This window comes from Drosophila takahashii, chromosome 2L, assembly GCF_030179915.1.
Source record: "Drosophila takahashii strain IR98-3 E-12201 chromosome 2L, DtakHiC1v2, whole genome shotgun sequence".
NCBI lineage: Eukaryota > Metazoa > Arthropoda > Insecta > Diptera > Drosophilidae > Drosophila > Drosophila takahashii.
This window is the reverse complement of record NC_091678.1, coordinates 330,906-342,483: the sequence shown is the minus strand read 5'-3', so window position 1 is coordinate 342,483 and position 11,578 is coordinate 330,906. Positions and strand designations below refer to the sequence as shown.

Sequence of the window (11,578 nt, the reverse complement as noted above, 5' to 3'; positions counted from 1 at the left end):
AAACGGAGTTATGGATATATTTTGCCTGCACTTTACGACAACCATTCATTTAGAGACGTTTACAATGCCACACACACACACAAAAAAAGAGAAGAAAGCAAAACAAACAACCAACATATATTGCATACTTAACTTGTAAGTATAAGTCTTAATTAAAATTATAATATAACTGCAGAACAACAAACAAAAGCAAAACATCAACCAGAAGAAGCAACTACAGCAACAACAGCAAGTAACAACCAAGCATCAGCTATTGATATTGATGATAAATAAATATATAAAAAATAAATTTAAAAAATTAAAACCAAATTTGAGTTATTATTGGATGAATGAAGATGTATATCATCCAATGATGGATGAATGAAGAAGAATATCATTGGATGAGTGAAGAATGTTATTGGATGAGTGAAGAAGAATATCATCGGATGAACGAAGAACATCTTTGGATGAATGAGGAAGAAGAATAAATACCATCGTAGACGGGATGCTAAATTTGGTAAGTTGTATATCTTTATCAAAGATTTAGCGAAAACTGGGCTCTTTTGACCACAGAATTAAACCATTAAGTGATAATGACATCCAAATTTATTGAACAAAATGTGTATTGCAAATGTATATTGCAATTTGCAATGCGGTAAGTCTGTTCCCCAATATTCCACAACAAAAAATTCACGATACGTACTTTCGTGTGCGATTCGGTGTAGTATTTAAATATTTTTACTACGCATTTTTAATGTACTTGTTAATCGATGTATATTCACAGTAATTGAGTAAACTTAGAAAAAGACAACAAAAGCTGCGCATGTAAAGTTCTGTTAAACCAAACAACGGTGTTTCTCAAATGTTTCGAGTTCGACAGAAGCGATAACTAAATCCTAAATATTGAAAATGTCGTTTTGGTATACTTAGGGGTGATCGAATTGGGGATGTGGTGATTTGCCTTTGGGCGAGGGAAAGAACTTACAATAATTACAAAATCGTACAAATATGTATAATATACAATATATAAATCTGTGTATCAGCAGTTAAAGCACTTGGCCCGCTTCGCTTTGCTTCGATGCGTTGCGTTGGTAAACTTTGAGTCTTAGAGTCTAAGATAACACTGCCCTACAAATAAGCGTTTGCTTTACTAAAGACATACTTTTCTATAGATGCTGATGGGGGACGCGTGTTGAACACGAGAAACTGATATATGGTTTCAGGTTTGATTTAGTTAACCTTCAGTTAGATGGAAACGTGTTCCTCAAAGGATATTTTTTTATGATATCATGGGATACAAGTTTTTTAGATCGCGACCCCAAAAACTATCTTTTTAGCAAACAATCTTGAAGGGCAGTGTAATTTGCGCATGCTTTGCTAAGGGCTTTTGGCTTGGTTTCTTCTAGGTGTCCATGCGATGTGGTCACATTCGAACTATAGATAATTCAAGAATTGGGATCGTTCGCAAGCCTCTTCCATTAGCCTTTGCTGGCGTTCCTTTTCCTCGGGAGTGAGTTCCTTTACTATTTCGTCGAAGCCGTCGTCCGAGAAGGCAGGCTCCTCACCGTCCACCTCCTCGCCAGCGGCTGGTGGAAGAAGTGGCTCCCCGATTATGCAGCGGATGTCGTTGGGAAGAGTTTCCGAGGCCTTCAGCTGCAGATAGATGGCCTCCGCAATTTGCAAGGTCTTCTGCACATCAATATTTCCAGACAGTTCGTTGACATGCTTCAGGATCTCTGTAAACTCGTACTGGCTCTCGATAATGACGCTCGTTTCCTGATCCAGGATGGCCACCGAGAAGAGCAGGTGGAAGTTGGCGCACGGCAGCCGTGTCCACAGACACTCCCACAACTTCAGCACGTCCTCGTTGCTCAGCTCCCGCTTGTACCACACCAGCAGCCATCTGAAGCAGAAGTACATGTTGTCCGAGTCGTGGGATCGCATGTAGTTGAACAGCGGAGCGTTGGCGAACTCAATCAGGCGACGCACCTGGCCGAACTGCGTCTTCATGCCCGCCTGGTCCATGTCGAAGTTGGTGAACACCAGCTCCATGAAGCCCACGAAGCACCAGAAGGCGTCCACCTCGTTCACCTGGATCTCCAGAATCGGAGCGAGGAGGTCGGACATTCCCTGAACGTAGCCAAGATCAAAGTTGTACATCACGTAGGTCATGAGGATGCCCTGCAGCAGGTCCAGATTGGGATTGTTCTCGCCGGCGAAGAACTGCAGCGAGCGGTCTGTGCGCTTCACGTCCTTCTCGATCTGGCACTTGCGCTCCCGGTAGCCGCAGAAGTTCGCCTCCTGGACCGTCGTCATGGCCAACCACTGGGCCTTCATGTTGTAGTACTCAATGGACTTTTGCTTGCGCCGCTCGATCCGCTCCACCTGGGTGTCGGACCACAAGAAGTAGTTGAGCAGGAACTTCCACACCTCTGCCCGCAGGCTGGGCACGATGCCGCCGCGGAAGATGAGCTCCTTGATGCGAACGCTGTCCGAAATGCGACCGTCGGGCGTCTGGAACTCCAGCCACTGCGTCTCGGTGAGAGGAGATCCTGCAAAGGTGAGTTTTATTTATTTCTTTATGAATGAATGGGGTTTTAGGAGGTGAGTTTATATTGTTAATATCTTTCAAAAAAATATTACACAATTTTAAGTAAGTGTTTTACATTACGTTATCAGAAAAATCAATTAGTCGTTTCGAGATTTTAATCAACAATGTTCATCGACAGATTTATCCGCTTTATACCAACTTACCTCGCTCCACTCTCTGCCGATCCGGCAAGTTGTTGACTATTTTCTCGTCCTGGGCATTCAGGTTCTCCAGCTCACTGTCCGCCGGGGACTTGTCCGCACTGCCGCCGCGACTCTGTCCGTTGGAGGAGCAGGCACTGTTGGTGCTGCCACTCAGTCCTATAATCTGATAGTTGTCCGGCGAGGTCTGGCGATCGCCGGAGATCAGTGCCCCTGGCCGGGATTTGGGCGAGCGCTGGAACGGCGGCTGCACGTAGTCGGGAATGTTGCCCAGGAATCCCGCCAGCTTGTTGGGCAGCCAGCTCTCGCGCGGCAAGTGGCTGGACTTGATCTGGCCAATGTCCAGCTCGGCAAAGGTCTTCTTCAGCTTCTGGTTCTCGGTGGTCAGGATGGTGTACTCCTCGCCGCCGCTGCGGCTGGTCTCGGCGGTCTCGATGAAGTGCTGGTCGCGCATGGAGCGCACAAAGAGGTCGGCGTTGCCGTGCTGGAAGAAGAACTCGCTGTGAATGCCCCCGGATCCCTTGCGCATGAAGCGGATGGTCTGGCCGCGGTGACGGACCTCGACGGAGGCCAGGTCCTCCAGCTGGGCGCGCATGACCCGCGAACGGGAGGCCGCCGCCCCGCCGCCCGGTTCGCTGGGCTTCGTGTTGAAGGCGCGGCACTCGGAGGTGGTGCGCGTGCGCCCGGAGATCCTGTCCACCAGCGCCCAGTCGCCCTGGTCCTGGCTGTCGTCGGCGATCATGATGCTGTCGTTGGGCTGCCACTCGAGCAGCAGCCTCCTGCGCGGCAGGTCCGCCGAGGTGCGCGAGTACTCCACCAGGGACAGGGAGCCACTGGTGTTCAGGTCGGCGATGTGCTCGGCGCTGGCCTTCTTCAGTAGCACCCCGTCGTGGGTGAAGAGGATCTGCGGGCGGGGGGCAGTGTAATTAGGCGAGAACACGTAATGGGAGCAGTAAAACCATGAGTCAGGCGAATTCAGGAGGCACTTACGTTGCCCGTTCCCTGCGCAGGCAGACTCTGGACCTCCTCCTCGGCGGCGGAGGACACCTGCGACTCGCTGAGCACGCCCAGCTGCACCTGGTGACAACGGTCGTAGCGCACCGATTCGTTCATGGCTGCCGGCGATGCTTGGTGTTCTATTGTTCAGTTAACTTCAGCGCTATTACGTTTCAGATATAAACAATTGGCCAGCGAAAGGTCCTAAATTTGCCCGTTATGCTTGTCAGCTTTGTGTTTGCACTTGGCGGTATTTTTCTGGCAACCGCAAGGTGGTAGCATTGATTTGCCCGATCCGGCAACCCCCTTGCGATCTGGCAGCACAGAGGGGCAAAGACAACATTGTGATTTGAATTGGTTCTTTTTGTTTATATTTGTGCAAATCTTCGTGGGCGGAAGTATACCTTCATGCAGCGATCCAAGCGTAAACTGCCCTCTCCTGTGGAGGACGACGATCAGCAGGAGAACAACCCGGATCGAGACAAACGGAGGATTAGGCAACCTCCTGCATCTGAGGATCTCTGCTCTCCAAGAGCCGTTCAATCTGGAAATACCTTGTCCAGGTTTGATTCCACCTGGCTGGCACTCCAACGTACCGGAAAAAGCAGCAGTCAGCCGGATTCTCCCCGAAGCTCGAGTACTGCATCATCTTCTCACCTACTTAACACCAGTTGGCCTGGACCGAAGCGGCGACCCAGAGCCTTGCCCATTGTGTTCCAAAAGTCCCCAAGGACTCCTCCCCTGGTCACGAATAAGCTGCCCAAAACAAGTTCTATGTTCCAGACTTATGGCAAAGCGCCAAAGGAGCTTAACTCATCAGCAGCCAATGAAAGAAGCATTTTGATGGAGTCCCCGTCCTTTCATCGCAGAAATACTCCGTCTAAATTTGATTTATCCTGGCAGGAGCTCAATAAGACTGCAACTGGCAGCAGTCAGTCGGATACTACGGCCAACAGCAGTTTCTCAACCTGCTTCCAGCTGCTGAACACCAATTGGCCAGGAACAAAGAGACGAACGTTGCCCCACGGGGTCCACCATTCTTCAAGGACTCGTACGTGGGACATAGACAATGAACTATCCGATGATAGCTGTACTGAATCCCCTCCACCTATTAAACTTGTGCCGGAAGAGAAGACCAAGCAGTATTTGCCGATCAACCAGAAGGCCAATTTAAAGCAAAATCAACGCTTTCAAAGAGGAGGCTATGCTGAAGACTTACGGCGATTCTTGAAAAAAGATCGCATGGATCAACGTCACATTAAGGACAGAGTACCCAACTACACGGTTCGAGTTTTGGGTATATCAAAGGAGTGTGGCCTTGCCTTAGCCTTGGTTGCACCGGAATATGGGTCCCAATTTAATATTCTTCTTCAGAAGAATCAGTCGGAACTACTAAATGTCGGCTCCAAAGTCCAACTCTACCTGAATCCAAGCACAAAGCCAATGCAGCTAAAAGACAAACAATTGATTTATTGTCGCCCTCACAACATAAAAGTATTAGAAGGATAGGCACTTTAAAGAACTCGGATATAATAATATTTAAACTACAAGTTACACCAGTTTGTTTAGTACCTGCGACATTATTTAAGAACGTCATGGGCACCAACCCAATAAAATATCCCATCGAGAGTAAAAGTAATTCGCAAGCAACAGAGCACGATTAATTAGGATTCTCTCGATTCTCATCAACTTCCCATGACGAAAGATAATTTTAAAATAACCACACATATCTTAGTAGTATTTTGTAAATAGATTAAAAGTGCCCCACTCGTGTGATACAGTGGTCTTCGGTCCTCTTCGTGCTGTTTTGAAAACTTTTCTCAGAGTTCAGTTTGTCCCAGAACGTCGAGCAAAGCACAAAGACGGTTCGCTTTCAAAATTCCGAAATATAACGAAACATAATCAGACAATATAGACCAAAAACAGGTGGGTGCAAATATATTAAAGCAACTAATGTGAGTTAAATGGTTTAAGTTCTCAAAGAGTTTGAAATAAATGAAAACTAACTTTATTGCGGTATCGAAAAAAAGTTTATAGTGCTAAATTCGAATTATATAACTCATGTTACCACAATTGCCTGAGTATGTCAACAAAAGTGATGCATCCTCTGAGTATTTGGACTTTTCCCAAAAGTTTCCAAACGTCGGTGAGACTAAAAATGTCATTTAAGGGTCACTTCCCCCAATATCAAATACCTGGCCATTATCATTAAGAACTAGAATATAAATATATCTACGTACAGTTTGGCTATAAAAGAAAAACATGATATTTCGATTTTATCAATGAGTTTTTCAACTGAATCCGAAAAACATGAGCAGCTATCTCGCACACCTTGGCATAAATTCGAATTGTGGGAGGAAAATCGAGACCCTTAACAGATTTTCACATCTGCGACGAGCAGTAAACTTCTCTCTTGATTGCTGTGATATCCAATTCTTGCGCTCAATCTCTTTTGGTCTACAAGTGAGAAGCCAAAATATTTATTCTGTTAATTTGAGAGCAGGAAAATAAAGAAAACAGTCGCATAGCCAAAAAACATGAAAATCGTAGGCCAGAAATAGCGCCACCCACCGACTGTTTTGAAACTAAATTGACTTACAGGGTATTTTTAAAAGAGAAACGATGAGGTGTGCCAGTTCTTTTGCTCACGTTCTGTGTTTTCAGAACGTCATGGAGAAGTCAACGCGACCCAAACGAAATCGTCGTCATAGCAGGTGGGTCGTTTTGGTAAACAGTTGAGAGTTTATATCTAATGTTCTGTGCACTTTTTCAGACGCGCCTGGCCACCGGAGGATGAAATGCAGCCACCCACGCGAGCCACCAAACGGTTGTTCACGCCTGACATCAAGAGGATGCTCAAGGACTGGCTGATTCGGCGGCGGGAGAACCCCTATCCCAGCAGGGAGGAGAAGAAGCAGCTTGCCGCGGAGACCGGTCTGACCTACACCCAGATCTGCAACTGGTTCGCCAACTGGCGCAGAAAGCTCAAGAACTCGGAGCGGGAGAAGGCCAAGAAGTCGTGGGGCCATCTGATCAAGAACTACAACCACAATGCGAGGGGCAATGTGGAGCAGTTCAGCATCTCGTCGGAGGATAGTATTTGGGAAGAGGAGATGCACTCGTGCCCAGCGGAGGACGACGAGGGCGACGACGACGACGAGTTGTCCAGCCACAGCACGGGCAGCGATGGGAATGCCAACAACGAATCCTCCTCCCAGTATAAGCCCAACTTTTATGTCGAATCTGCGGACTTATCCGAACGCATACCCACTTTGACCGAAGTTCAGATGGGAGGCAGGGCCAAGTACAAGCACCAGATGATGGAAAAGTACCTGCGGGACAGTTCCACGGCGGAGGCGGCCAGTCATCCGGGCACTCAGCTCAACAAGTGGCTGGAAAGTGCCGCCAAATTCACGCCGAATAGGAACAACTATCACATCGAGTGGAGTACAAGCAGGTAAGGCAGTTCATGTCTGCTATTTGCCATCGTGATAACAAATTCCCTTTATTTCAGGCAGAAAAGCACTAGTGATGCGACGGCTCGCGGTGACCGCTGGGTGCTTCATCACAAGGACGAACTGGACGCTGCCGAGGCCCTGGCCAACCTCGCCTTCAACTGCAGGCAGCGCTGGAATCACACTATCAGTTCCTGAGCGGCACCACCAAAGACTCCACAACTGACGCCATCATTCCAGCAGAAGTTCTAGGCCCCGTTGGAAAAGCGAAATCTAGTCATATGGGCTTTGTCTGGTTTTCATTTTCAAACTTTCTGATAATCAGATTAATCAGTGAGAACCAGATCGTGCCGAAAGTTAACCAATATTTAGCAGCTAGTTTAGAGTGAAAGACATTGATAACATTTTCAATTTTCGTTGTTATTTAACAAACTTGGTTTCACACGGACTCCTCCGTTGACTCCGGCGCCGCCTTCTCCGCTTCGCCTTTGGCGTGGACATCTAGGACTTGCACGAAGCTGTTTTGATGCGCCTGCAGTTGCTGGACTAGATTGCCGGCTGCCTGGTTGAGGGTCTGAACGAGCTGTGCCTGCGCCGCCTGCAGGCCGGGCATCTGGGCAAAGGCCATCAGCTCGTTCCTGCTGAGCATGGTCTGCTCCACGATGCCGCCCAGCAGGACCATTTGCGGCACCTTGCGGGTGATTTTCAGCAGGGCGGCAGTGCGCTGCTGGTCCGGGGAGAAGACGATGCAGTGATTGGAGTGGAACAGCGGCAGGATGGCCTCGTAGCGAGTGCCCTTCACCGCCTGGCCAATGATCTTGCTGCCGTAGGACTTGAGGTGCAGGTTCTGCTTGTGCAGCTGAACGCGCACGCGGAATATCCCGTCGGCTGTGATCGAGTTCAGGTGGAAGATGGCCACCAGCCGGGAGTGGTCCAGCCAGTTGCGCACCTCGCGTGCGATGATCTCGTTGTACGGATTCTCCAGCTGCTGCTGCGTGCGCTCCGCACGAGTCCGGAAGCAGCTCTTGGCCTTTGGTGACTCCGGATACTTCGAATGGGTGACTGCGATGACGCGGGCTCGCTCGTAGTGCGGCTCCTTGGGCCGCTGAATGTTGATCTTGCCCCTGTAGCGGAGGAACTGCAGAGCCGGAGTGCTGGTTCTGGCCAGCGGAAGACCTGGAATTCATTCAGTAATCCTCATATCAGGTAAACATTTAAACACATGTACTTAGTTACACAACAAATTCACCGGGGTCAGGTTAAACGCATGAAACGCATAAATGAAAAGCGGCACAACTTACTCTTCTGTATGAGGGTCGCCATCCTGTAATGCTGCTACAATATAACCGTATTCCTACTAAAACTAGTTAATTCATAAATAATTATTTATTTAACAACAATTGGAGCAATCGAAGTTTACTCTGTACTATCGATGTATAGCGTTGCCACCCGGCAGTTAATAGCGTGTTCAGACTGAGTGGTATTTCTGGTTTTCTATAGCGGATTTTGATTTAACTTTCCTCGTAATCGTAATTTGCACAAATCAAGGCCGACAGCTAAATGACTGAACAGCTAACAGCCTAAACTAACGATCCCCATCACTTTTGGAAAAATTAAATTTTTCACCAATTTTCACATTTTTGATAAGGGGTACCATCATGATTTTTTTTACAAAAATTGGCGAAAATTAAAATGTCCAGATTTGAACGCAAATCGATTCAGAATTAAACAACGAATTCAACAAGGTATGACATTCCATAATTGGACGAATATTTCCTATGTTTTGGCAAAAAAACTGATATTTTAGGGTAAAGAAAAGGGATTTAAATTTTAGGCAAAAACAACTTTTCCTTCAGTTTTTCAGTCGTTGAATTAAAATTGTTTCAGTCAAAAAGTTGATTTTTTTCGTTGAATAGATTTGAATTTAACGGCAAATATTGCCAGACTGTTTTGTCTCCTTTCATAGCGGAGACACCCACCGTAGCGGATACACATGTTTTAGGGTTACCGTTTATGTAATACAGATTATCGTTATATCTGTGACACGATCACAAGAACTTCGCGGTTGCCCATCTCTATGTAGCGGTTGTTTTCCAGTGGCAGCCATCTTGAAAAATGCAGTTTTGTGAGTAAGCTCAGATTTGGCAATTAATAAATTTAATCGGAAAATACGCAGGAATCTGATAAAATCCAAGCACAGAAGTGTCCACCGAGACAAGCGGCGTGTGATCCCGATCACCGGCGATAGGAATTTCCCGAGATCCAACCGTTTAGAGCTTTCGATTCGTCCAATTTTGCAAGGGGTGCCAGTTTCGTCTGCCGATTCAAGGAGCACGTGGACACCAAGGAAGCTGTTAAAATCCCAGCACAGAAGTGCCCAAGGAGACAAGCAGCAATCCCGATCACCAGCGATAGGAGTTTACCGAGATCCATTCGATCGATTCGGCCAATTTTGCAAGGGGTGCCAGTTTCGTCCGCCGATTCAAGGAGGAGCACGTGGACACCAAGAGCTCCTGCTCAATGCTCGAACTGGTGCGCCGCAAGCTTAGTCACACGCCCGCTTTCCCAACATGTTCCTGATTCCTTGTAAGTGTTCCCCTCTACCCAACTCCTTAAGAGCCATCTAATCATGAGATCATATTCCCCAATAGGTAAGGGAGTGATGCAGCAGATCGTGCTGCTGGTAGAACAGCGGCTAAACAGAGATCTCATCCCCGACCCGGACAACGACTGTCAACTGCAGCAAGAACGAGACGCCTATGCGCTAGCGTTTGGAAAAGGAGTCACTTGCAGATCTTTGAGATCGGAACAGAGGTACTGCATCATCGTCTGATCTGCGAGCAGCAGGAGCGAGCTCGCATGTACCGTCTGATCACCTAGGGCAGCACACCCGACTCCAAAAAAGAGTCTGGTGTGGTCAAAACTGCCGCACGCCGGATAGCATGTACATAGATGGAGTCGGCCTGTTAAAAGATCGCGCTGCCGGTAAATAGAGTGTTGGAGTTTTTGCAAAAGCGCGGCCAGACAACGAGAGCTTCCGCCGGCGGCAGGAGGAGTAGTGCGCCAACCAGAAGGCGGAGCTGAAGAAGTGGCCCACGGCAGCCTGCAAAGAGTGGTCGGGAGCATGATCGCGGTGGATAACAAGAAGATTCAGATCATTGTCCCTTTGAAAAGTAATGTTTCCAAATTGCAATTGAAATATTTTAATTTTATTCGCAATGGCTCTTTTTGAACACATATTTTTTTTTAATTTTCACAATTGTTCGTTTTTTGGAAAAATAAATTTTAAATTTCCGTTAGATCAGCAACGTTGTTCTCCGCCACTTGGTTGGATTTCTGGATTTCAGATACCAGGCGCACAGAAAAAACAGCAGGTGGATACATACTAATTTTTCGCTCTCACTAGAGATGTGTTGCCATAAGGAATACAAGGGATTCCATTGCCTATCGATCAGTCGCCCATCCCTAATTGCTCTCTGCTTTCAACTAACGGTTGTCTTCCAGTGAGCTCGACTGTGATTGGTCGATGGGGGAGGGGAAACATGCGAAGGGCAGCCATCTTGAAAAAAGAACCGTTATGTGAGAGAAGTCACAAAAATCAGCAGCGACCTACTACTTTTCTGCTGATTCTGTTCGCCTGGTGTAAAAAATCAGAAAATTTGTCTTGAAACGCACAAGTCGAAGATTACGGTAAATCTGGGGCCGAGTTGTGGCCAATTTGGTCCGCCAGATCGGACAATTCTCTCGAATTTCTAGATTTGAGGTACCAGGCGAACAGAATTAATAGTAGGTCGCTGCAGGTAATAGTGAACTCCTGTGACGTCATTATGCAAGTATGCTCCTATTGGTCAATGGCTTGGCCGCCATCTTGAAAAAGAACCGTTATGTGAGCGAAGTCGGAAATATCAGCAGCGACCTACTACTTTTCTGCTGATTCTGTTCGCCTGGTGTAAAAAATCAGAAAATTTGTCTTGAAACGCACAAGTCGAAGATTACGGTAAATCTGGGGCCGAGTTGTGGCCAATTTGGTCCGCCAGATCGGACAATTCTCTCGAATTTCTAGATTTGAGGTACCAGGCGAACAGAATTAATAGTAGGTCGCTGCAGGTAATAGTGAACTCCTGTGACGTCATTATGCAAGTATGCTCCTATTGGTCAATGGCTTGGCAGCCATCTTGAAAAAGAACCGTTATGTGAGCGAAGTCGGAAATATCAGCAGCGACCTACTGCCGATTATGAGCGCCTGGTGTCAGAAATCAAGAATTTAGCTCTGAAACCGCCAAGGTGAAGATTACGGTAAATTGTGATCAATTTGTGGCACATTTCGACCGAGATGCGGCACATTTGGCCAGTCAAATCGAGAGATTTGCAGATTGAAAGTACCAGGCGAACATAAA

The 11,578-nt window shown here is 47.1% G+C and overlaps 3 protein-coding genes across 5 annotated transcripts; 1 reads left to right on the top strand and 2 right to left on the bottom strand.

Annotated features, from left to right (window-relative positions):
* Positions 1 to 682: 682 nt before the first annotated feature.
* On the bottom strand, positions 683 to 3,942 carry Tbc1d15-17 (TBC1 domain family member 15/17). Its single transcript, XM_017149215.3, has 3 exons — positions 3,721 to 3,942; positions 2,734 to 3,634; positions 683 to 2,531 (listed from the first exon to the last, which is right to left on the bottom strand). Exons 1-3 carry the CDS (start codon positions 3,841 to 3,843, stop codon positions 1,414 to 1,416), a joined length of 2,142 nt encoding a protein of 713 aa, XP_017004704.2. The 5' UTR covers positions 3,844 to 3,942; the 3' UTR covers positions 683 to 1,413.
* Positions 3,943 to 4,046: 104 nt separating this feature from the next.
* On the top strand, positions 4,047 to 10,485 carry LOC108062441 (homeobox protein Mohawk). Of its 3 annotated transcripts, XM_070215799.1 has the most exons (6): positions 5,256 to 6,440; positions 6,500 to 7,183; positions 7,241 to 8,387; positions 9,206 to 9,306; positions 9,358 to 9,767; positions 9,833 to 10,485. In XM_070215799.1, exons 1-3 carry the CDS (start codon positions 6,349 to 6,351, stop codon positions 7,377 to 7,379), a joined length of 915 nt encoding a protein of 304 aa, XP_070071900.1. In that variant the 5' UTR covers positions 5,256 to 6,348; the 3' UTR covers positions 7,380 to 8,387; positions 9,206 to 9,306; positions 9,358 to 9,767; positions 9,833 to 10,485. The 3 variants fall into 3 exon arrangements, with proteins under 3 accessions (XP_070071893.1, XP_070071897.1, XP_070071900.1); XM_070215796.1 differs by lacking the exon at positions 9,206 to 9,306 and having other exon boundaries at positions 5,252 to 6,440; positions 7,245 to 8,387; XM_070215792.1 differs by lacking the exons at positions 7,241 to 8,387; positions 9,206 to 9,306; positions 9,358 to 9,767; positions 9,833 to 10,485 and having other exon boundaries at positions 4,047 to 6,440; positions 6,500 to 6,595.
* Positions 7,621 to 8,638, bottom strand: mRpL10 (mitochondrial ribosomal protein L10). Its single transcript, XM_017149125.3, has 2 exons — positions 8,483 to 8,638; positions 7,621 to 8,357 (listed from the first exon to the last, which is right to left on the bottom strand). Exons 1-2 carry the CDS (start codon positions 8,502 to 8,504, stop codon positions 7,621 to 7,623), a joined length of 759 nt encoding a protein of 252 aa, XP_017004614.2. The 5' UTR covers positions 8,505 to 8,638.
* Positions 10,486 to 11,578: the final 1,093 nt, after the last annotated feature.

Bases quoted from the DNA above. Each gene is read 5' to 3' on its own strand.
- LOC108062441 (XM_070215792.1), top strand. From the start codon at position 4,135: ATGCAGCGATCCAAGCGTAAACTGCCCTCTCCTGTGGAGGACGACGAT.
- mRpL10 (XM_017149125.3), bottom strand. From the start codon at position 8,504: ATGGCGACCCTCATACAGAAGA. The intron at 8,358-8,482 runs GTAAGTTGTGCC...AATGAATTCCAG, and splicing joins GGCGACCCTCATACAGAAGA to GTCTTCCGCTGGCCAGAACC.
- Tbc1d15-17 (XM_017149215.3), bottom strand. From the start codon at position 3,843: ATGAACGAATCGGTGCGCTACGACCGTTGTCACCAGGTGCAGCTGGGC. The intron at 3,635-3,720 runs GTAAGTGCCTCC...CCCCGCCCGCAG, and splicing joins CTGCGCAGGGAACGGGCAAC to ATCCTCTTCACCCACGACGG. The intron at 2,532-2,733 runs GTAAGTTGGTAT...TCACCTTTGCAG, and splicing joins TCGGCAGAGAGTGGAGCGAG to GATCTCCTCTCACCGAGACG.